The sequence below is a fragment of the Eriocheir sinensis genome, chromosome 44 (assembly GCF_024679095.1).
Source record: "Eriocheir sinensis breed Jianghai 21 chromosome 44, ASM2467909v1, whole genome shotgun sequence".
Taxonomy (NCBI): domain Eukaryota; kingdom Metazoa; phylum Arthropoda; class Malacostraca; order Decapoda; family Varunidae; genus Eriocheir; species Eriocheir sinensis.
Window position 1 is genome coordinate 6570688 of NC_066552.1, and position 21571 is coordinate 6592258.

Consider the following 21571-nt stretch of genomic DNA (forward strand, 5'->3'; position numbering starts at 1 on the left):
GCACTGATTTAACAGTCTCAGCAGTTATTACTTATTACATTTTTCTCCTGCAGTATCTCGGCAACTTATGCCTTCATTAAGCTTAATTTTTACTTGGATTTTTTTATTAGTGTGCATACGTTCTAGCATACCCATCCCAGCAACCTTTAAATATGGGTCAATGCCAGCCAGTATCAGCAGTGGAAGTGTGGAGGCAGAGAGCAGTGAAGGGTAAATAAGTTACAGGTGCTCTGGAGAAACTTAGAGTAAGAAACAGTGTGGGCATTCATGTAAAGAAAAAGTATTATCCTAACTATTATATGCATCAGAATATATAATGAAATGTAGCACAGCAATCATAAATATGCATAATGGAAATGAACTATATAGAAGGTACATAGGGGGTGTCAGGTTGAGATGGAGAGAGAAAAGAAAGTAGGGCTAAGTGTGAAAAATTTGGTATGGGTGTGGATTGTGGAGTGACTGAATAGTGAAAACATGACAGGTGGTGCTCTTGAGATGGTAAGTGGTAAGGACACGTGATGAGGATGAATGATGATGACTGTGAGAGAAAAGACAAAAAGAAAAGGCTAAAAATGAAAGTAACAAAAAAAAAAATAGGAAAATGAAAGACTGCAAGCTCTTGAGATGGTAAGTGGTAAGGACTCGTGATGAGGATGAATGATGATGTCTGAGAGAAAAGACACAAAAAAAGGCTAAAAATTAAAGTAACAAAAATAAATTAGGAAAATGAAAGACTGCAAGCAAAGTATATGAAAAAAACAGAACTCAGTACATAGTGTGAAAAAGCAAGAACCTAAGGAGCGACACAAAGCGGAAAAAGGTCCAAATGAGAGAAGAGGATTGAGGGAGGCGAGGAAAGGGAAAGTTGGGTCCATTCCATGACGCGCCATGAAAAGAATCATCTAGGGAATAAGGGAAAGAAAGAAAAAGGAAGTCTCGTTACTATTTATCATTGCTATATAGTGGGACGACCTATATATGCAGGTCATGTCGAAATAAAGTATGTAGAGGAGCAACCCTATAGACCGCATACTAGGGGTAATATTGGACTATTTGTCATGGGATTCAACTGGTACTGGTATTTCGAAGCCCAGTGACTAACATATGAAGGAACTTGTGCCTAGACATGGATATAAGGTGCATACAGGTATTTATTGCTATTATAAATATTGATCTCGTCTGTCAACAATGGACACACAGCCAGTCTCACCCCCTTTTTGTTTTGACAGTTGACATTTTCTCCTGTAGGACGTGATGCCGAGGCTTGAACAAAGATATTCTTAAAGATTCTGAACCCTTGTAATTTTAAGCAGGGCTAAAAGGCAGCTTAGTTATTGAAGAGGAGGGCCTGGCGGGGTCATGAGGACAGTCCGCAGGCGGGGACGGGCCTGGCGCCACATTCCAGCCGTCATGTGTGGAGGGGCGGCCGAGGCGTGGCGGGCGGCCGTGTTTTCTGTCCCTGTTCTCGGTAATAATTAAGACGCCAGCCACACACGCCTCAGAGCCTTGCCGCCGTGGAGCCAGCCCGTAAAAATGGCGGTGAGTATTAACTAAAGTCTTAATAGTAAATAGATTAAACGACCTTAAAACCGAGCTGTCAGGGCCTGGAATGCATTGTTTTCACCCCCGCAAGGGTCTCGTCCTGCCCCGCCCCGCCCCACCCCCTGGCCTGGACGCTGCCGCCCCCGCCACACGCTGCCTGGCAGTGCACCGGGCAAAGACTGGTGTCATCATGCGCCTCAGTGCGCTTCACCAATGGCTGCCTTTCCCACACCCCTTCCCCGTTGTTAGGGTCAAAAGTCACGCAGGTGCTCACGCCTCAGTGCACGGCCTTGGCTGTACACACTTCCCTCAGGTGGTCTCCTGGACAGTAAAGTAGCTGTTATTGAACATCCCCTTCACCTCAGCTGCTAGGTTGGCCCTACTCAGATTTTTTCCAGTGATTTTTATAAAACTTTATAAAAAGTAAATATGTCCCTTTATTCGCAATTTATGAGGTAGTGGTTGCTTTGCAGGGACCCCTAGCTCAGAACTAAAGATAGTTAGATACAGAGGCAAATCAGTTAGGATTTTTTTTTTTTTTTTTTTTTGTAGAACCTGTCGTGAGTAATACAAAGTATCATACTTTTTGTGGTTACTTTACTATTACTACTGCTACTGCTACAACAATTTTTTGCCACCACTGCTACTATTTCTATTACTACTACTAATAATAATAATACTGTAGGTGTGTCACCATGAAACATGGCTCAATAAATCAATCAACCCTTTGTTTTAGTTGATCATATTTTCTACATGAGTTTTGAGTAGTAAAGATAATACCCCTAATTCACCATTTCAGCCGGACAAGGACCGAGAGGCGGCTCTGCGAGACCGGGAAAATGTCCGCGTGGTGGTGCGTGTGCGACCACTGAGTGAGAAGGAGGCACAGGCTGGCTACCCAAGTATTGTGAAGTGTGATGACCTCAACTGCTCCCTCCTGGTGACAAACCCAGCCGCCCAGGATGGAGAACCTCCCAAAGTATTCACCTTCGACTCGGTGTTTGGCCAGGACTCAAAACAAGTGAGTGTTTCTTTTTGTGTTTGTGTGTGTGGAGGATATTTACATTATACATAAATAATTAATGATTTTGAAAAGGTATGCATGACATTCAACATGCTTCATAGAACACATCAATGACCTTTTCAGATGGATGTTTACAACCTTGCTGCTCGTCCCATTGTTGAAAATGTCCTCGAAGGCTATAATGGGACCATCTTTGCCTATGGCCAAACCGGCACAGGCAAGACTTTCACCATGGAGGGAGTGAGGACTGTGCCAGAACTCAAGGGAATCATTCCAAACTCCTTCGCACACATCTTTGGCCATATTGCCAAGGCTGAGGAGGACAAAAAGTGAGTGTGTGTGTGTGTGTGTGTGTGTGTGTGTGTCCTTCATGTAGTGAAATGTCACTTGATGTTTGTCATCAGTTGTAGTTCTCTCCCATCCCCTCTCCTAGTCCTCTCTTTGTCTCCATTTCATAGATTCCTGGTACGTGTCTCTTACTTGGAGATCTACAATGAGGAGGTGCGTGACCTCCTCCGCCAGGACCAGTCTGTGCGGCTGGAGGTGAAGGAGCGGCCTGACGTGGGGGTGTACGTGAAGGACCTGCTGACCCATGTTGTGCACAATGCTGGGGAGATGGACAGAATCATGACCCTTGGCAATAAGAACAGTAAGTGAACTTGTGATGGTGTGTGTGGTAATGGCGAGTGTGCCAAATTGAAGTTGTGATTATTTGGTAGATATTTTGGATTGTGGAGATAGCAAAGATTGATGTGGGGAACATAGCAAAGGAAGTTTCAGTATAAAGTGATGGTGGTGATGGATGGAGAATAAAAGCATTGATGACTAGCAGGGGGTGTTGTGATGGATGATGATGTTGGCTGCTAATTTCATCTGTGGCATGTTTTTATATTTATATTGATAAAGAATGTTGTTCTGAGTTATATGTATGAAACTCAGTGTCTCAGTATCTTTTATAACCCAGTCAGAAAATCTGTAAGTCAGGCCTAGAGGTGGATGTTTCAGGACTCATTCATTCCATTCTTTCTAACCCCTAAGGAGCGGTCGGGGCCACCAACATGAACACACACAGTTCCCGTTCACATGCCATCTTCACCATCACCATTGAGTGTGCTGAGCGGGGCCTTGATGGACAGCAGCACTGGAGGGTCGGGAAGCTGCACCTTGTTGATCTAGCTGTGAGTGGAAGACTTTGTTGCATCTTGCATGTCTTGTGTGAGGTCATTGTGCATAATCATTATTGTTTATTTTATGTGTTTTTTTATGGCAGAAGGCAGATCAAGGGACATATAGAAAAAGCCTACGATGTGACAGAAGATGCGTTTCCTTGGTATAGTAGTTAGCACACCCAGCTACGAATATGTGCACTAGGGTTCAATTCCCCCAGGAAAACCTGGGGAGGATAAACTATAGTATCCCTGGTGTCACATTTGGCCTGCATTCTGTGGTTATGGATTCTTACCCACCACAGGTTCTAGGGCCAATGAGACCACATGCCAAAATTTAGATGTACCTTAACTTTTAAAAAATTAATATTAAGAAAATTAGAAAAGTCAGATCTTTGAAAATACACGAGACTAACTCATTGAAAGATATTAAATGTGCATACGTACAATGTTAAAGTCTTGAAACAATAACTGTAACAACTAAAAGTAAAGGAATTAAAGCAGAATAAATTGAATCTTGTCAGGGTTCAGAAAGACAAAGCAAGACTGGAGCAACAGGACAGAGGCTGAAGGAGGCTAGCAAGATCAACCTGTCCCTTTCCACGTTGGGCAATGTCATCTCTGCCCTGGTGGACGGCCGCTCAACACACATCCCCTACCGGAACTCCAAGCTGACCAGGCTGCTGCAGGACTCCCTCGGGGGAAACTCCAAGACTGTCATGGTGTGTGTTGGTAACTTTTTTCTTCTGCTTCTTTCTACCCTACCACCCTTGCTCTTCCTCTTTTCTCTCTCTCTCTCTCTTGACTCCTTTTGTGGCGATTGGTTAATTTTTGCCAGTTTTGCCAGCCTGCTTGACATTGATGTGTTTGCTGAGGTGCTCAATAAATGATTACACAATATTAATCTTATTCACTGAGCACTGCTTGGTAAATAGCTTCATTCTAATGTTAATAATAATAATGACTAAGGGGAGGAAGAGGAATGTATAACTAGTTTGTTTTATAGCATTATTTTCCATTCCTCATCTTTTTGTGTATTCTTTTACTAGTTTGCTACAATTATTGTCATCACTTTCCTCCCTGTACAGTGTGCCAACATTGGGCCAGCGAGTTACAACTATGACGAGACCATCAGCACCCTGAGGTATGCCAATCGGGCGAAGAACATTTGTAACAAGGCCAAGATCAATGAGGACCCCAAAGATGCCCTTCTCCGGAAGCTGCAGGATGAGATTAAGAGTCTCCGTGACCAGCTTGAAGGTACAAAACTTCTTTTTTTTCCCTTGGAGATTTAGGTCTGCTGTGATATATATAGAGCTCAATTCTTTTAAGTGTATCATATTCACTTTCCTAAACTAAACATTTTACCCTGAAGTGTATGAAGGTTATGGTCAGGTGTTACAGCAGCCTGTGATCTATATTGTTATGTTAACTTTATATTATTTATACAGATGAGGATGAAACAGATGGCTCGGAGGAAGAGGATCAGGAGGGAGAAGAGAAACCGAAGAAGAAGAAGAAGAAATTGAAAGAAGAGGAGGTAATAAAAACTTATCTATAACTCTGTCTTGCACTATTTCCTTCTGCCCATCAGTATCATACTCTCAATATCCTTCCCTTTTGTTCCCCATGACTATTTTTCTTACGCATTTATGTGCTTGTTATTTTTAAAGGTTCTGTTTCCTTTCCTCTTCTTTAGGTGGAAGCCATCAAGAAGAAGATAGAGGAGGAGAGGAAGATGCTGGCTGAGAGGAAGGACTTGGAGGAGGAGGAGAGGAACAAAGTAAAGAGTGATCTTGACAGACATGAAAAGGAGGTCAAGAAGGCACTGTAAGTAAAGAGAAGATTTTTGAGATTGTAGCTTAATGTTTCTCTCCTTTGTTTTACTAGTCTTAGGAGTGCAGTCATAGTGTTCTCTATCTCCTCTTCACAGGAAGGAGCAGGAGGCCCTGAAACAGCGCCTTCAGGGGCTTGAACGGAAGATCCTGGTAGGTGGTGAGAATCTCTTGGAGAAGGCAGAGGAGCAAGAGCGGTTACTTGAGGAATCTGCTAAAGAGTTGGAGGAGAGGCGAAGACATGAGGAGCAGCTGAGACGTGCCATCACGCAGAAAGAGGCAGAAAGAATTGACTTGGAGGAGAGGTACACCAGCCTGCAGGAGGAGGCAGCCGGCAAGACCCGCAAACTGAAGAAGGTCTGGACACTCCTTATGGCGGCTAAGTCAGAACTTGGGGACATGCAGGCAGAGCACCAGCGGGAAATGGAGGCACTGCTGGAGTCTGTGAGGCACCTCTCAAGAGAACATAAACTGCACCAGCTTATCATTGACTCCTTCATCCCTCTTGACTACCAGGTGTGGAGCAGCCAAGTTCACTTTTTATTCTTTGAATTATTGTCTCAACCAATCAATTATTTTGTTCATCATGTGAGTCTTCTTTGACCAAAACTTGATTTTAAACCCTCAGTACACATATGCACATAAACAGAATTATGCACACAAACATGTGCAGTAGTTATTCCACACTGTTCACACTCAAAAGATCTTGAGTTCAGTTCTTGGGCAGAGTGGAGACAGATGGGCAGTATCCATACTTCTGTCCATGAATGTGTACCAAGGGTCATATGGAGGTTGTGTCCTGCCTCCTGGGATGGTGGTCTGGCACTGCCAAAGTCGAGTACTCCAAGGGTAGAAACCCAAGGATCCAGAACCTATGAACCTATGAACTATGAACTTGACTCACTCTTATAAGATTTAAGTAGATGAATCCATGCAACACCCTCCATCCCAGTACACACAGACATGCTACCCCCTCTACTCACGCACAAACACCACTTGCAACACACAAACACACACAAAATAAGTAATCAACTAACCATTGGATTTCCACCCATCAGGAGATGATAGAGCGATACGTACACTGGAATGAGGACATTGGGGAATGGCAGCTGAAATGTGTTGCTTACACAGGGAACAATATGAGGAAACAGCTAGATACTGGGGATAATGAAAAAGAAAATATGGTAAGTTGTTGAATGTCATACAAATTCTAATGCCTGTAATTCTTGGCACATTTTCCATGGGTGGTTGATAGTAGCAGATCCCATTTGTTGTTTTTCATACTCTGTGTGCATACTCCAGTCCTTCACCTTCTTCATTCCAGTTTTCTGTGATATTTTAACATCCCTTGAAAGAGATTTTCAATGTAGATTTATAACTTTTGTTTACACTTGTTTGTCTACAGAACCAAGAGAGTGAGATGTGGCAGGTATACAAGACTTACAGCCCCGAGGTGTATTCCCGCCCCCCTCCCACCACCATGGCTGCCACCAAGCCTCGTAGGAAAAAGTCTGGCATACCCCGGCCCAAGCACAGCAGGTCAGCCCGGAAGGGGGACAAAAACTAGCAGTAGGGAACAAGATAACTGAAATTCAGGTAGAAAGGTGTCTGAATGCTGGGCTTGTATTGCCCTTGATAGTGCTTTATGGGGGGAAGGTCAGGCTTGTGATCTTACTTGGCTTGCTGGCTAGTGAGACCAAGGTGCTGGGGCTGTAGCAGGCAGGGAAGAAACCAGCAGGACTTTCTATGTGACAACTTTATGTGTTTGTCTTCAGGAGATGTCAAGAGGGAATCTCGTCACTGTCCTATTTATGAATTTTATATATTGTATATAATCATGAGTATCTGTTGCAGATACACATACAAATGCATGTGCACACACACACACACACACACACACTGTGGTCTACTTTTTTATCGGTGAAAATGTGGTCGTCCACAGAGGTACCCCTTTCCCACTGATTGGTTGATAATGTATATAATGTCATTTTTCTTTAAATATTTACCAGTTAATGTGAACCAATACTTATCTACTAGCTCATGTCTCTCTCTTCAATATATTTTGCCAACTAAATATGATAACAAGTAAAGAGACTATGAAGTAATGTGCTGGTAGGTATAAGTCTTGATTTGTTGACATTAGTCACTCATGTCAGCAATACAAGCTCAAATAAAATGATGCCTTTAGGCTTTGTATATTCAATCAGCTAGCAGCAAACTTTCCATGGAAAAAGGGCATCTCTGTGGGCGAGTGCATTTTTGCTTCGATAAAAAAAAAGGTTATAATATCAAACAGACAAATCAAGTACATTATTGCAGGTACAGAATAGAATGTCTCCCAGCCAAGCATAACACCCAGTGAGCTGTGCTGCAGTTCTAGTGACACGCACACACACACAGTGGTCCTTTAGCTCACTGTATGGCAGCTTTGGTGTCAGTTTTGCTAGGAAAACTGTACTCACTGCTGCTTTGTTTGGGAAAATCTCTGTACTTGCTGTCCATGTCATCGTTGATGTCTTCATGGTGGACGTGTCAGAATACTACAGTAACAGGCATTCCTGCAGGAACCAATATGCCTCCTGGTATCATTAAGATCTACTATCTAATTGTTTGTTGAGGTCTCCTTCACACCTTGTTTTTATGCTTATCCTCTTTTTTATATTCTTTTACACGAATCGTTTTCTACTTTAGCATTTTCACAACCTTTTTCTCAGCTAACCTTTAGACAAGAGAAAAATAGTTAATGTATGAAATGGTGAAACACAGAGGGCCAATATTAAGATTTTCACCCACCTAGGCACACCACTAGCTAACAGTCAAAGATGAAACATGGTGCTTTAGTCTGGAATCTCTTGTGAACATAAAGATCTATTGCTACCTGTTTGAATGGTGAAGTCAAAGCAGGGGCAGTGTCCCTACTATGCTTCTTGCTGTGTCCATCTGTGTCTCAAGAGCTATGGTGTAGGGGAGGGTGACACAGATTGGGGTGTAGCTGGTATCTCACATTAGTGTGCTGAAGTATTACAGGTTGGTGTAGTGGTTTCCAATCTGGTGCAACTAACTAGCTTTATTATGAATTTTTGAAGAAGTGATGCTAGTTGTATTTTCAAGAGAATTTTTAAGGTCTGTGTTATTGTGGAGTATTACGAGTTTAATGCTCAAGACATTCACAATCTAGTCATTTGCTTAGTCAGGTCAAGCAGCTGTAATCTCAGATTCTTTTGGTATATTTAGTTGAATTATGTTAATTCACTTTGTTGATTTTTCTTTCAGGGACATTGTTTTGCAATATATGAGCTATTTAAATTAATGCATTTTGCCACAATAAAATTATTCTTTGTATCATGATTGTATACTTGTGTTATTTTATGAGTGACACATATAGACAAGATTTGGGGGGGGGGGCATTCATCATCGTTAGCCAGTACTCTCTTGAGAAGAGTGAATCTCTTAGTGACCAATCTCTAGGCATGGCTGGGGCTTCAAGCACCACACCCACCATTCCCCTTGCTCAAGTGGTGATAGTAATCATTCCTGTCAGTGAAAAACCTTGTATATAACCCTCAGTCTGCCAGCTGACAAGCAAAGTCAGTATCCACTGCACCTCAGAACAGTGTAGGTATATGTATATAGATGGATAGGTAGGTAGATTCATAGTGTGCATCAAAAAAGAAAGATAGCAACTGAAATTTTTCAGTTTATTTACAAAACACAAAAATATCATACAAAACTGCATGTTATATAAAACTAATCTAAGCGGGCCAACTGGGTTAGTTCAGTAGCAGCTTCAGTGAGTAAGACACATGCCACTTGCTTGATCCAAGAGTTTTCTGAATTCACAGGTTGAAGGTCACCATCAAATAACATTTAAATCTACATATAAAACTATTAAAAGTGAAAGTTAAGTTTCGTACAATACAAGGACATATCCCTCAACAATACTTTATATATAGCACATCTCCTTTTCTGGATAAATCCACAAGTGGACACTTTGTTCATGAATTCCATTTCTCCAATATCACACTATAAAGTTCGTAATGTTATTTTTGTTTGAATGCGTATGATGACGTCTTTCCCAGGTATATTTCAATAAGAACTAAGAGCTTAAGCTCCCAGAACATTACACCTTTACATGTCCATACCCACACCTGCCAGTGCCCAGTGTGTGTTTCTTCAGCTGGGTTGTGACACAGAAATGGCAGTAATAGTTCAGCTGAAGACAGGGATGCATGATCCTGTCCAGCCAGCACCCTTCAGGACAAGCTTAATTTCTTGTTTAAAATAAATAATCTTTACTCTAAAACTATAGTATCAAAATAAGTTTACAATAGATACAAAAGAACTTAAATAAAGAATTCAGTTGTTCTGATGAACCACAAAATACTTAGAAATGCCTCTTGTTTTCTTGGAAAAAAAAAAAAATGTTTTCATTTTAACTTTTCTAGACTACTGTATGTCGGCTACAAGCAGGTTATGCTCAGAATTTAAAGGTTAATCCTAATTAAGCATGTGATGGTTGCCTACGTAAAGAGACAGGAGTGAATCAAATTAATACACAACTTACATCTTGTCTCACTACTCCTGCACTGACAAAAGTAGTGGCAGGGAAGGGCTATTCTGCTGCTTTTTTGTAAAGTGTAATGTCTGACAATGCAGACAGCTTCCACTTTTTGTAGTTATATGCAACAATCAATTCCTTATATTGTTATTTTATCCAGACAACATGAGAACAAGAGCTTCCCCTCATTACTTAAATATAACACTGAGAAAATTGTGACCATTTCCCAAGTAACAGGGATTGTAAAACATTATTATTTTTAGGAGCAGTAAATACTTTCTTAATACTTTAAGAATGTAACTCCTTTGGGGCTGGCATCCCAGCATGAAACCATATCTGGCAATTATTTCCCTCCATCATTATACCATGAAAAGCAATCATGAGGTCAGTCAGCATCAACAGAGTCCCTGCTCTTATCTGGAAAACACCCTCCACGTTTTTCTTCATTCCAGCAAACAAATGACCTCACATGAGGCCACTTGCATTTGCTCCAATCACATATTCAAGTTGGTGATTTAGTCTTTCAGAAACTGTTGGAGTCTTTGGTAACCTATGGGAGAGACCTTAAGGCAAGGAGAAAGGAAGGGGCCTCAGGAGAGGGTGGAGAAGAGCTTTCCACGTAGCTAAAACTCATCATGCCTCACCAATGCCTCTCCAAAGTCTGTTGCTTGAGATCCAACAAAAACGTCATACTTGTCAAGTATTTCCTCTTTTGTAAGCTCCCGATCCCCATCACTGTCTGCTTCATATATAAGATGTTTGGCCTCTGCCTCTGCATGGTTGTAGTCATCCGGGATGATCCATCCGCGCACCTGTTCAAAGATCAGTTGAATCACTTGAAACGTTAAACATTGTCCTACACATTTCATTGATTTTCCTCCTCTCCCCTTCATGACTGTCTTTCTTCCCTATTTTAATTCCAATCCATAAACTACTCTCCCTTCTCATCTTTCTTACTGATGAATGTTGTTTGTTACTGTGATTCACAACCAAATGACCATCGTAGTTGTGATGCCATGACCGCAAACCCCATAATTCAATTTTTTTTCACTCATGGATGACTCCCACTTCTCATAATCAGTGAGCTGCAGATAACTTACCTCTTCCTCATCCATGACCCCATCTTTATTCTTGTCTCTGAATTGGGTGAACTGTTCCCGTTCACTGCTTACCCACGCCGGCTCCTCAGATTCATCCTCATCAGCACCACCTCGGTACATGTCACCTGGAAAATGTGCTGCTGTCAAACTTTGGTAGCGATAATTTTTCAGCATCCTTCACCCTACTCTGATTCTATCCCAGTGTCTGCAATGATAATGGGAGGGTACTATTGATAGTGTAGATAGCCTTTTTCTTATACTGATTTCTAGTAGTATTGCATAGTGGTATAAGAGCTTCAAAGCAGACACTAATGAGTTTTGAGCTCACACACAGACTGACTAAAGTTACAAAGAAAAGTAACTCGACACAAGACAACAGTAAGTAAATCTTGCGAGAGCCTCCATAATAAATAATGCCCTCCACCATGACAGCACTCACCAATGTACTCCTCTAGGGATATCTTGCCATCCTTATCCTTGTCAATGTCCTCCATGGTCTCCAGCACCACTATGGGCCTCATGTGGTCAGACTCCTCTGGGTGAAGGAAGTCCGTGAACTCCTCTATGGTAAGGGCAGAGTCTCCGTCCTGATCTGCTTTCTCCCACCGCCGCTTGTCTCTCTTCACCATCTCCTGGTAAGTCATGCCGTCATCCTCCTCACTATCTAAGTCTGAGGGATCCATGTCTGGGGGCAAAGCAGGTGATGAGGGCTTTGTTATGTGTTTGTAGTGCTTTTGGGTTGATTACTAAGCACTTTACTCTTACTACTATAATACACAGGAAGACTCCGTATTACTTGGACTTCAAGAGGTGGGAAGTCTAGCCATGTTTATTTGTGGTGCTGTTGTGTTGACCATAACATAGCACTTCACTCTTTACATCATAAGCAATGTAAAGGATGAATGAGTACTACAAGAACTATTAGCCAACTGATGATGAAATGCTGAGACTACTGAAAGGCCACTGATATGAATTTAAGACAAAACAGTAGATGTGGAGACAGGAGAACTATATTCCCAAATCTAAATACTGAAAATATGTACACAGGGCTTCCAGAGTACACCTGCCACTACTCACTGTCAATGAAGCCGTACACTCTGTTCTTGTAGTCTTCCCAGTGCAGCACCTCCTTGTTCTCAGGGTTGTTGGTGTTCCACTGTCGCTTCACGTCGTCATTGATGTAGCGTTTCTGCGTGTACTCAATCCATATCTGCAGCTCCTTCTCTGTTACTCCTCCATTCTTATCCAAGTCTATACGATCCACAATTTTGCTGGAGGGTGGAGTTTTGGAGGTTGTAAAGATTGTGTGATGAGAAAATGGGGTGTTAGAGTGTGTGTGTGTGAAGTGGTTCTTAATGTAATGACAGTAATAAGTTTTTTACACCTAGATGGCAGCAGTGTAATGCCCTGAAATAGTTAGTTATGGGGATTTTATTTCCCATAACTATCCATATTTTAGGACATTACTGCTTGTCCTTGTTTCTAGTGTTGTTCTTAGATATATAAACTTAATCCCATCATCCTATAGACTTGTTGCTTTGATGCCATGATTCTCTCTCTCCTCTCTAAATAATTTATATTTCTTACAATTTCTTCATTTTATTGTTGTCATTCTTCTTTCTTCCCCCTCCCCTGCTTCCATTTTCCCAATACTAGTTATTTTTAAATATACAAGGGACCATCCTTCTACTCTCCTCTGATACATAAAGCTGCCCTCTCTCCTCGCCATCCTCGTCCTGTGTTCCTCCCCTCACCTGAGTCTGTCCTTGCTCTCCTCGGGGGTGAGCTGGTCGAAGGTGCGCGCCTCATCCTCGCCAAGGAACGCCTCGTGGTCGTAATCAGGGTTGTGCTCCTCGTTGATGAAGTGTTCCTCATCACTCAGCTTCTCCTGAATCCAAAAAGTGATAAATTTAAGCTACTGCTGCTTCTTTTGCTACTACTATTAGATATTACAATGCTATTAGGTTAGGCAGGTGTCCTGATCGATACTACAAATAATGCTAATGCTAAATAAAGACAAGCACTACAAGGCTACGCTGTTGTTCTATCTAGCTAGACCGTCAAATATTAAATTACATGTTAATCTCTTGATTCCGAAGAGCTTGGGAGCTGGCCAGATGATATAATCATGGAATCTCATAATTAATATATATATATATATATATATATATATATATATATATATATATATATATATATATATATATATATATATATATATATATACCACTTAATATATATCACTTGCTCCTTGTCGGGAAAAAAAAAAAAAAAAAAAAAATCGGGCTGAGCAGAGCACGGCGCGAACCTCGGCCTGCCGGGACAAACTTGAGCAGCCACGGAACCTCGGAAGCGTATGCGTGCGCTAGTACTAATAAATACAAAATTTCACTTACCTTATACACTCTATTTTTCTTTTCTTCGTCTGCTGGCTTCGCGGTGACTGTCTCCATCATCGCCATCACCACCACCGCCGCCACTACCACCACCACCACCTCCCTTCCTTGCATGGCTCTGGCTGGCGGACGGCGAACCTGCGCGAGGAGAAAACTTTGACACACACGCGATAACACACCGATGTCACGGCAACTATATACTGATAATACGTACTCGGCGCCTCCAAGACTGCCTGCTAATAACGAAATGATACACTAGTTTTAGGCACGGCCATAATTATATATGTATAATTATAAGACTAAATCACAGTAATTGCCCAGCGATTATGGTAATGTCAATACCAAATGTAATACTACCTACCACCTGTGAACAATTATCGGACGATACTAATGCTGGTTATTAGGTTACACTAAAAAAAGATGAATAACGTATCTCGTGTGTGTTATAGAGAGAGGGAGAGGGAGAGAGAGAGTTACGTACGTGTTCCTCGTCCTCGTCTCACAATGGTACTCCTTCAACTACTCGTGCTCGCAGGATCTCTCCGCCGAAGAGGGGAGGGAGTACGGGGGAAGGGGGAGAGGGGAGCAAAGGGGGCGTGTCCGTCAAGTGGAACGCAGCCCAGCTAAATGTTTTAAAAGGACAACCCGAAAGAAACAACTTGGAGTGAAATTTTGTATAGTTTTACGTATATCTTTGTTAATTCTCTCTGCTTACTGGTTGATTCGAGGCGTGGTTATGTGGTAGAGTAAATGAAAATGATGAGGGAAAGACGAGAAGAGGGCAGGAGGTGGAGATGGAGGAGGGATAAGGGAGGGTGAGGGAGGAAGGGAAAGGGGAGACGCTGGAGGTGTGGTTGAGTTGCACACCGCTGCTATGGACTTGAATTACACACACACACACACACACACACACACACACACCATGATTATACAAACCAACTAAATACCTGCAAAATCACCGAACATGCGACAATCTGCGAATCACGTTGGTAACTCACACGAACTGAACACTAGGCAACCCACAAGTCTCCCCTCACTTCCCCCTCAAGCGAGCCAACCGGGGAGGGGAAGCGCTAGGCCACGTCAAGCATGGTGACGTGGAGGTGTTGGAAGGGCGGTAGGGAGGAATGTACGTATGGAGGAGGAGGAGGAGGGACGAGTGAATGTTGATTTTTCTACGGTTGTTTTGTCTTTACGCACCCTAAACATCGATATATACCTCTCTCTCTCTGTGGTGGAGCAGGAAGCCGGAAGAGGAAAGGAGGGGAGGGGGGAACGCATGTTAGGTTGTCTCGCGGAGGAATGACGTGGGTGGATGATGGAGAAAACACGGGCATGTCCTACTAAAGAACAGGAACACCCTTCTGATCGTTGTTACACACATGCACGCGGTGATCAGCAATAATACTTATCTCAATAAAATGCGGCCCTTTCATGCGTGACTGTACCGCCAACAGATTACATCACCACCACGGCACATGCATTCTCATTGGTGAACATCGATAAAACACGCACACACACATACACACACGGTGAACAACGAGGAACAATAACTAGTAGTTTTATTTAAAATTAGAAGCCCACTGAATGGATGATGAATATGATAATAATGATGATACGGGGGAGGAGGCGGAAGAAGAGGGACGAAGAGGAGTGGGAGGAGGAGGAAGAAGAAGGACGAGGAGGAGGCGGAAGGAGAGGGACGAGGAGGAGGAGGAGGCGGAAGAAGAGGGACGAGGAGGAGGAGGGAGGAGGAGACAGGAGGGATGTGACGATGGCAAAATTTACGTGGAGAAAGTTGGAAGTTTCGTTTAGTCGGCGCAACATCTGTGGTCATATGCCGGAGAGACAGAAGGGGAAGGAATTATAGAAGAAAACAGATCCCAGGAGACGGGACACAACCCCCGATTAATTAATACCTGGTTACCCATTCACTGCTGGGTGGACACAGGGTGGACAGGGGGGTAGGGTATCGGAAAAGCAGCCTAATTTTTTTCGCTCCGCCCGGGAATCGAACCCGGGCTCTCTCGGTTGTGAGCCGAGTGTGCTAACCACTGCACCACGAAGCCCCCGAGAGAGAGAGAGAGAGAGAGAGAGAGCAGAATGTGACTTACTAGGTTAGAACTATATCTTTACATTCTCTCTCTCTCTCTCTCTCTCTCTCTCTCTCTCTCCAATACTACGGGCTGCCATGTGCACCCGTTTCCCCACCTGGCACGCCAGCCGGCGGGGGCCTCGCCGGCACGCCAGCCGGCGGGTTCTACCTGCCATCACAGCGACGGGCCGTCAATACGACAATGGCCCGTTTCCCCTACTGAGGGGATAAATCTTCCACCACCACCATCTCCAAATATATTTTTATTGTTAATACTTGATCATTTGTCACTCCTTTACATACATACCCTTTTCCTCTTCATTTAACATTCATCTCCTCTTTGGTTCCTCCAACATGATACATCTCCCATAATTGATCCTGTTCATGTGGCTCTTCAACCCTTAGGGCTACACGCTATGAGATGGCAAGGCTATGATTACAGCATTTCTTAATCCTCTCAGACCAAGATCAGGCATACCTTTCCCTCCATAACATTACTTGAGGTCCTACAACTAGTCTGGACTTCTCTGCTCATGTCCTCACTCCTTGAATACACAGGTGTGTAAAAGCTGTTTTAATGTAATGCTACTCTGCATGAATCAGTATAAGTATGCATGGAAAGGGTTCTTGATATTTCCTAAATTTACCCACTGATATTGTCTTTGATATGTAAGTAACTGTGAAGGTGTGCCAGATTGACACACTAAATATGACACTTCTCTGGTATTTCCCTTTGTTTCCTTTGATGTTGAAATATGTTACATGAGCTTCTGTTTTATAACTAGCTCTGTCTCCCTCCTCTTATCTTAAAAATAGAAGCATTACTGTGATCTTGTTTGGAAAAAAATCTAATGAAAAGTACCCCACTGGGGCAAGGAACACCTTGACATGCATACACCAGGTGAGGGCTAGCATGTAGGTAGGTAAAGTACCCATGAAAGAAGAGCTGCTGGTTGGCTGTTATATGAGAGAGGGATTGGAAAATTGAGCCCCATAACACAGCAGCCAAGGAGGTGGGACTCTACCCCACCTCCATATTTCCATTCCTCATAATGTCCAGTAGAGATGCAGAAAGCAAACTGAAGACCATTATGACCTGGTTCATGCTTGGTGACTGCAGACTTTGGATCCTCAACATGTTTATTAACAGCCAATATACCAAATTTGATGGCATATGAAGCACCATATATTCCCCAATTAAGTCTTTTAAAAATTACCCTGCATCTTATATGCTCAATGGCATGGTCAAGGCTAGGCTTTGGGTTGCCAGGAAGCAATGGTTTGGCCATACAGTGCATCACAAAATTGGGTATTATTCTAGTGTTTGCCCATACTCACCCCTCGCAACCAAAATTGGCTAGGGGGCCTTTGAGACTGCGGGGAATGCGGCAGTACACATGAAATGCGTCTCAAATACATAGTTTTTGAGTTATGGGGGGCTGAAAAACACCCTAGATGTAGGGAAATTCCTAACATTTACCTAGATGTAGGGAAATTCCATACATTCTGGGATTTTTTTACCACTTAGCAGTGAAAACTGTCAGCTGCTTGAGGCAGCACTTGACCCTGGGACTTTGGGATGAACGCCTGAGTGAAGTTGGTGAAAGAATGGAGTAATACCAATAAAAAATAAAGTGCTCTGTGCACGCTAATTTCTATAACACTGGCTTGACTGTACAAAGATTCCTAATAACTATCATAGTGAACGAACAACAGGAAGGTACAGTCATAGATGCACAGTTAAAAATCGCATAAAATCTCATAAATTGTGTAAATATTTCCGAGGTGACAAGATGACAGCTCCGACGAGAGGGGCGAAGGCAGCAATGAGCCCCTGCCACGGCCTTACTGCGGTGTACCTTCGCTGCACCTCCATCACCCACGCTGTTTCTGTGCTCATGAGTGACTTACCTGGAGGCGGAGGGATATTACAGTCCAAACTTCCTCCTGGTGACGGAGAGGCGGCCAGCAGACGCCTCGGATTTTGACTTTGTTTACCTCCAACTCACCACCCGCGCCGCCAGCCAATCAGCGGGCGGCGCGCGCGGCTCAGCCAATCACGAGCCTCCGTCCTTACGTCACTGTCTTCGGCCACAACAAAACCGAACACAATAATAGAAATCTAACGTAATGTATGGAGCAGAAAGAATTATAAAGCTAACAAAAGTGATCCTAAAGCAGTGCTGGGAAAAAATGGCACAAATACTTGAATGAGTCCATGCAAGGAAAAGAATTGAAAATAAATGATATAAGCAGCAATACTGAAAAGTTGTTGTGCGAGTGTATTAAAGTGAGGAAAGCTAAGTAATATAATGCCATTGAAAAGCAAGGTGTGTGAATAAACAGAAAGGGTCAACCTCTCTCTCTCTCTCTCTCTCTCTCTCTCTCTCTCTCTCTCTCTCTCTCTCTCTCTTATCGTATCGCCATCCCTCCAAACGTTCTCAAAAATATATTATAAGCACGTTAAAAGCCACACAAAGTCGGGTCTGGGTCCATGAATCACTATCACATCTAAAAAATAGCAGAAAAAAGTGATAGTTGTTGCAGTGGCTTATCTACCGAATATACCCCACCCCAAATCGTATTCCGCAAACTAGAACGTATAGAGAGAGTTGTTTTTCTTATGGGGTGAGTTACAAGTGGTCAAAGTAGCGATTTAAGTGAATTTGACCATTTGTGTGACCCGCATACCGACTGACGTACAGCTCATATATAGTCTTGACCATTTAGGGGCTCACACACCCATATTTAACAAGGCTTTTATAGGAGTTTTGGGTATTTTTATGGGTAGTTCCGTAAGGCTGATGGTAGTTTGAGAAGGCATCTGTATTCTGAATGGGAAATAAACGCATGAGAGCTCGAATACTCTCCTTTTTTGGCTTTTGGAAACAGATGAAGTGAAAGCCATAAGCGTCTCTGAGCACTGTCTGTCATTGACCACCAGAGTTGCCAGATTACAATACTCAGCACTTTGTATTTCCCGGTTTCTGGCAAATAACTATCACAAAAAAACACATATAATGGATGGTTTTAACGATGAATTTAATTATATATCGTTATTGGTGTTTGCAGGACAGTTTTGGGGTATAAAAATGATGAATGGCATTGTCTAAAGTCACATCCTTCTCCTACATCAACTATATCCAAAGGCCATAAAGGAGATTAATCGGGTTTTAATTAGTCTTTTGTCACATACATGCTACAGAAGAAGGGTCAAACTACCAATAGGGTCATAAAACTACCCAAGGAAATGACCCAAACTCCTATAAAAGCCTAGTTAAATGTGAACATGTTTAAGAATATGACGTTAAGTACAATATGGCAACTCTAGGGACCACAATAACAACAACAGACCTTAGTTCGCAGCCGCAAAATAACTCGCAAAGAGGTCCACCTTGCTTAATTTTCTATATTTCACTCACCGATATCGTTTATTTGTCCTATTTCGGCTCCAATGCAAGAAACAAACATCAGAGCAACATTTTTAATCGTGAAAAGGCTTTACAACAAACGTATTGGGCAGATTGAAGAAAGAATTACCCCATACAGACGTTCATTCAGTTCCTGCTTATTTAGTCGGTTGGTCTGGTGTGTTGTTGTCTAATTGTTTTAAGGGGAATATCAGCCATCATCAAGATCACAAACTAGAACAAATATAGCAAATTATAAAATGTTTTCGTCGTGTATCCCCCATTGCGCATGCGTAGTGGAGATCAGCGCGACTTATTTCCGTGAGGAGGTATTTCTCGCAACACCGCCCACCTCCAGCCTCCTTCCATAGAGTTAATTTATACTGAAGCCTTACACAAGGAATGGCAGGCACGATGGGACGCGGAGGACTAGGAATTATACGCTAGGAAGAAGAGGTCACCCCAAGGAAACACCAGACACAAAGGCCACAGCTACGCCCTTGAAATAATGACTGGTGAGTGCATGTCAATCTGTCACTCACCCCGTGGACGGATATTGACAGGAGTGGGATAGTTACCTTCTTCCTAGCTGTTTCTCAGTGTCAAATGCCTCTACTTACATACTTAGGAAAATTGGAGGAGGAATTTAATGTATCAGTTAACCATTAGCAGCGGGGATCATGTTTCTTAATGGGCCCTCTACCGGTCAGCGAGAAAAATGAGAAAAAATCATCAGTCACACAAACCATTTCATAATATATATCAAAGCATTTGTGATCAGTTTATGCATCATCTATTTTTGGGGGGTTTATATCATGGCACAAATTTGGCCCGTTGTTGTTACACGGTAAAGCCAGGGGCGTTCCTAGACATTTTGGGGCCCGGGGGGCTCATTCCCATTTGGGGCCCCTCTTATGGGGTGAGAGGCGAACACAATGTCCTCCTGCCATAGCAGCAATGGTTAAATTTCGCATTTTGGGGCCCCCCTCACTTTGGGGCCCGGGGGGCGATTTCAAACAGCCCCCCCTCGCCCCCCCCCTCAGGAACGCCACTGGGTAAAGCCACAAATTTGACCCGTCACTGGTACACGGTAAAGCCACAAATTTGACCCGTCACTGGTACACGGTAAAGCCACAAATTTGGCCCGTCGCTGGTACTGGGTTAAAGGCTGCAACTCCATGCCATTGTGTAGTGCCGACTTGCCTGATGGGCGAGCCTCCCATAACCCATTTAGCCAGTGGGGTACCTCTTTGGCCAACTGGTAAAGGAGTGGCTCTCCCGTTACGCTGGTCGCGGGTTCGATCCCCGGCGCCAGCAAACCTTTCCTTGTCTGGATTAATTTCTCGTGTGTTTCGTTATACTCAGAGGCCGTGTGGGAGTGTAGTAAAGAGAAAATTCTGGCATTTCAATTGTAATGATTATGTGTGAGTTCGTCTTTTAAACTGTCATTTTTCCCATTGACGAATAGTGGGAAGGGAGGAATAATTGTTTTTTTTGGCTTTTCTGTGTGTTAAATGTCTCTACTTCCACGTTTATGAGAATGGGAAAAGGAAGTTCCTGTATCAGTGATGTGAGGTGCACTGAATTCTACCGGGGATGCCAATGACTTTTTGTTGAGGTCATTCTGAGTTTGGGAAATGTTCATATTATTTAAGAGGTAATGTTACTACTTGAGACACTGACCATTTTTATCGCAGGGAAAGATGATGATTGTTCACATGAAGGTAATTTTCTTCATTGGAACTAAATGGGATTGCACTAACTTATCTCCTGTCAAAGAATGTGGACAATTTACAGTTTCACCCAACCAACGATTTTCTTACGTGGTTCACATTTTTCTGGTGATAAATGTAGCAAATTGCATAATTTTGTACCGCATTTACCCACATAGCTAAACAATGAGTGCTAGTTGCATTCACATCTGGGAGTGTTGTTGTTGACACAGCAAAGGGACTACAGTTTAGGATTTGGGAACAATGTAATGAGAAATATATTAATGAAAGTGTAGAGAGTTTGAGCAGTTGACATATTAGGAAAGATTGTTTTTTTGTACAGCTTCATCAGTTTGTTATTATCTGTGGTGTGTAACTTTGTTTCCTCCCCAGGGTCAGCAATGGCGGAGGGAGTTGGGTCGGAAGAGATCCTTGAGGAGGTGTTCCTGGACTCCCCCATGGAGGGTGCCCCGCTCACCAACAACAACTCTCTCTTCATCAACAATGTCCTCGATAACCTAGTAAGTTGTATCCTATTGTATGATATGATATGTTTCCCTTGTTGATTTTCATTGTCACCTTTTGTTTACATTTACAGATTCAGGTGAGAAATTGTATGAGTAGGCTCTGCTATAACAGCTGCTGGTGCCTGCTTATATCTGTTTGCAGAGAAGTCTTTCATATTTATTCATTTCTTTTTTTCATTTTTTCTCAAATGTCAACTAAAGAT

The 21571-nt window shown here is 42.8% G+C and overlaps 3 protein-coding genes across 16 annotated transcripts in view; 2 read left to right on the forward strand and 1 right to left on the reverse strand.

Annotated features, from left to right (window-relative positions):
• The first annotated feature begins 1377 nt into the window (after nt 1-1377).
• On the forward strand, nt 1378-8913 carry LOC126980364 (kinesin-like protein KIF3A). The gene is made up of 12 exons (XM_050830195.1): nt 1378-1542; nt 2345-2566; nt 2693-2898; nt 3028-3218; nt 3608-3747; nt 4260-4457; nt 4824-4995; nt 5187-5275; nt 5435-5565; nt 5669-6086; nt 6629-6754; nt 6976-8913. The coding sequence occupies exons 1-12, from the start codon at nt 1537-1539 to the stop codon at nt 7135-7137; spliced, it is 2061 nt and encodes a 686-aa protein (XP_050686152.1). The 5' UTR covers nt 1378-1536; the 3' UTR covers nt 7138-8913.
• Nucleotides 8914-9254: 341 nt separating this feature from the next.
• LOC126980365 (calumenin-B-like) lies at nt 9255-17779 on the reverse strand. Of its 2 annotated transcripts, none has more exons than XM_050830196.1 (7): nt 17631-17779; nt 13625-13762; nt 12983-13116; nt 12306-12499; nt 11668-11913; nt 11229-11353; nt 9255-10940 (listed from the first exon to the last, which is right to left on the reverse strand). In XM_050830196.1, the coding sequence occupies exons 2-7, from the start codon at nt 13736-13738 to the stop codon at nt 10752-10754; spliced, it is 1002 nt and encodes a 333-aa protein (XP_050686153.1). In that variant the 5' UTR covers nt 13739-13762; nt 17631-17779; the 3' UTR covers nt 9255-10751. The 2 variants fall into 2 exon arrangements, with proteins under 2 accessions (XP_050686153.1, XP_050686154.1); XM_050830197.1 differs by lacking the exon at nt 17631-17779 and adding an exon at nt 14106-14258.
• Nucleotides 17780-19446: 1667 nt separating this feature from the next.
• Nucleotides 19447-21571, forward strand: part of LOC126980366 (transmembrane protein KIAA1109 homolog) — a 66022-nt gene continuing 63897 nt past the window's right edge. For 12 of the 13 annotated variants that reach the window (XM_050830198.1, XM_050830203.1, XM_050830200.1 and 9 more), the window contains exons 1-2: nt 19448-19644; nt 21235-21362. In XM_050830198.1, the coding sequence (XP_050686155.1) occupies nt 19638-19644; nt 21235-21362 (135 nt within the window). In that variant the 5' untranslated portion in view covers nt 19448-19637. Of the gene's footprint in view, nt 19645-21234; nt 21363-21571 lie in introns of all 13 variants that reach the window. The other variant, XM_050830209.1, reaches the window with a different exon arrangement.

What these genes read in the sequence shown, in the direction of transcription:
- LOC126980364 (XM_050830195.1), top strand. An exon ending in TTGGCCAGGACTCAAAACAA is followed by an intron (nt 2,567 to 2,692) that starts GTGAGTGTTTCT and finishes TGACCTTTTCAG; the next exon opens with ATGGATGTTTACAACCTTGC. An exon ending in GAAACTCCAAGACTGTCATG is followed by an intron (nt 4,458 to 4,823) that starts GTGTGTGTTGGT and finishes CTCCCTGTACAG; the next exon opens with TGTGCCAACATTGGGCCAGC.
- LOC126980365 (XM_050830196.1), bottom strand. Translation starts at nt 13,738, where the DNA reads ATGCAAGGAAGGGAGGTGGTGGTGGTGGTAGTGGCGGCGGTGGTGGTG. An exon ending in GAGAGCAAGGACAGACTCAG is followed by an intron (nt 12,500 to 12,982) that starts GTGAGGGGAGGA and finishes TCCACCCTCCAG; the next exon opens with CAAAATTGTGGATCGTATAG. An exon ending in GGGTCATGGATGAGGAAGAG is followed by an intron (nt 10,941 to 11,228) that starts GTAAGTTATCTG and finishes ATCTTTGAACAG; the next exon opens with GTGCGCGGATGGATCATCCC.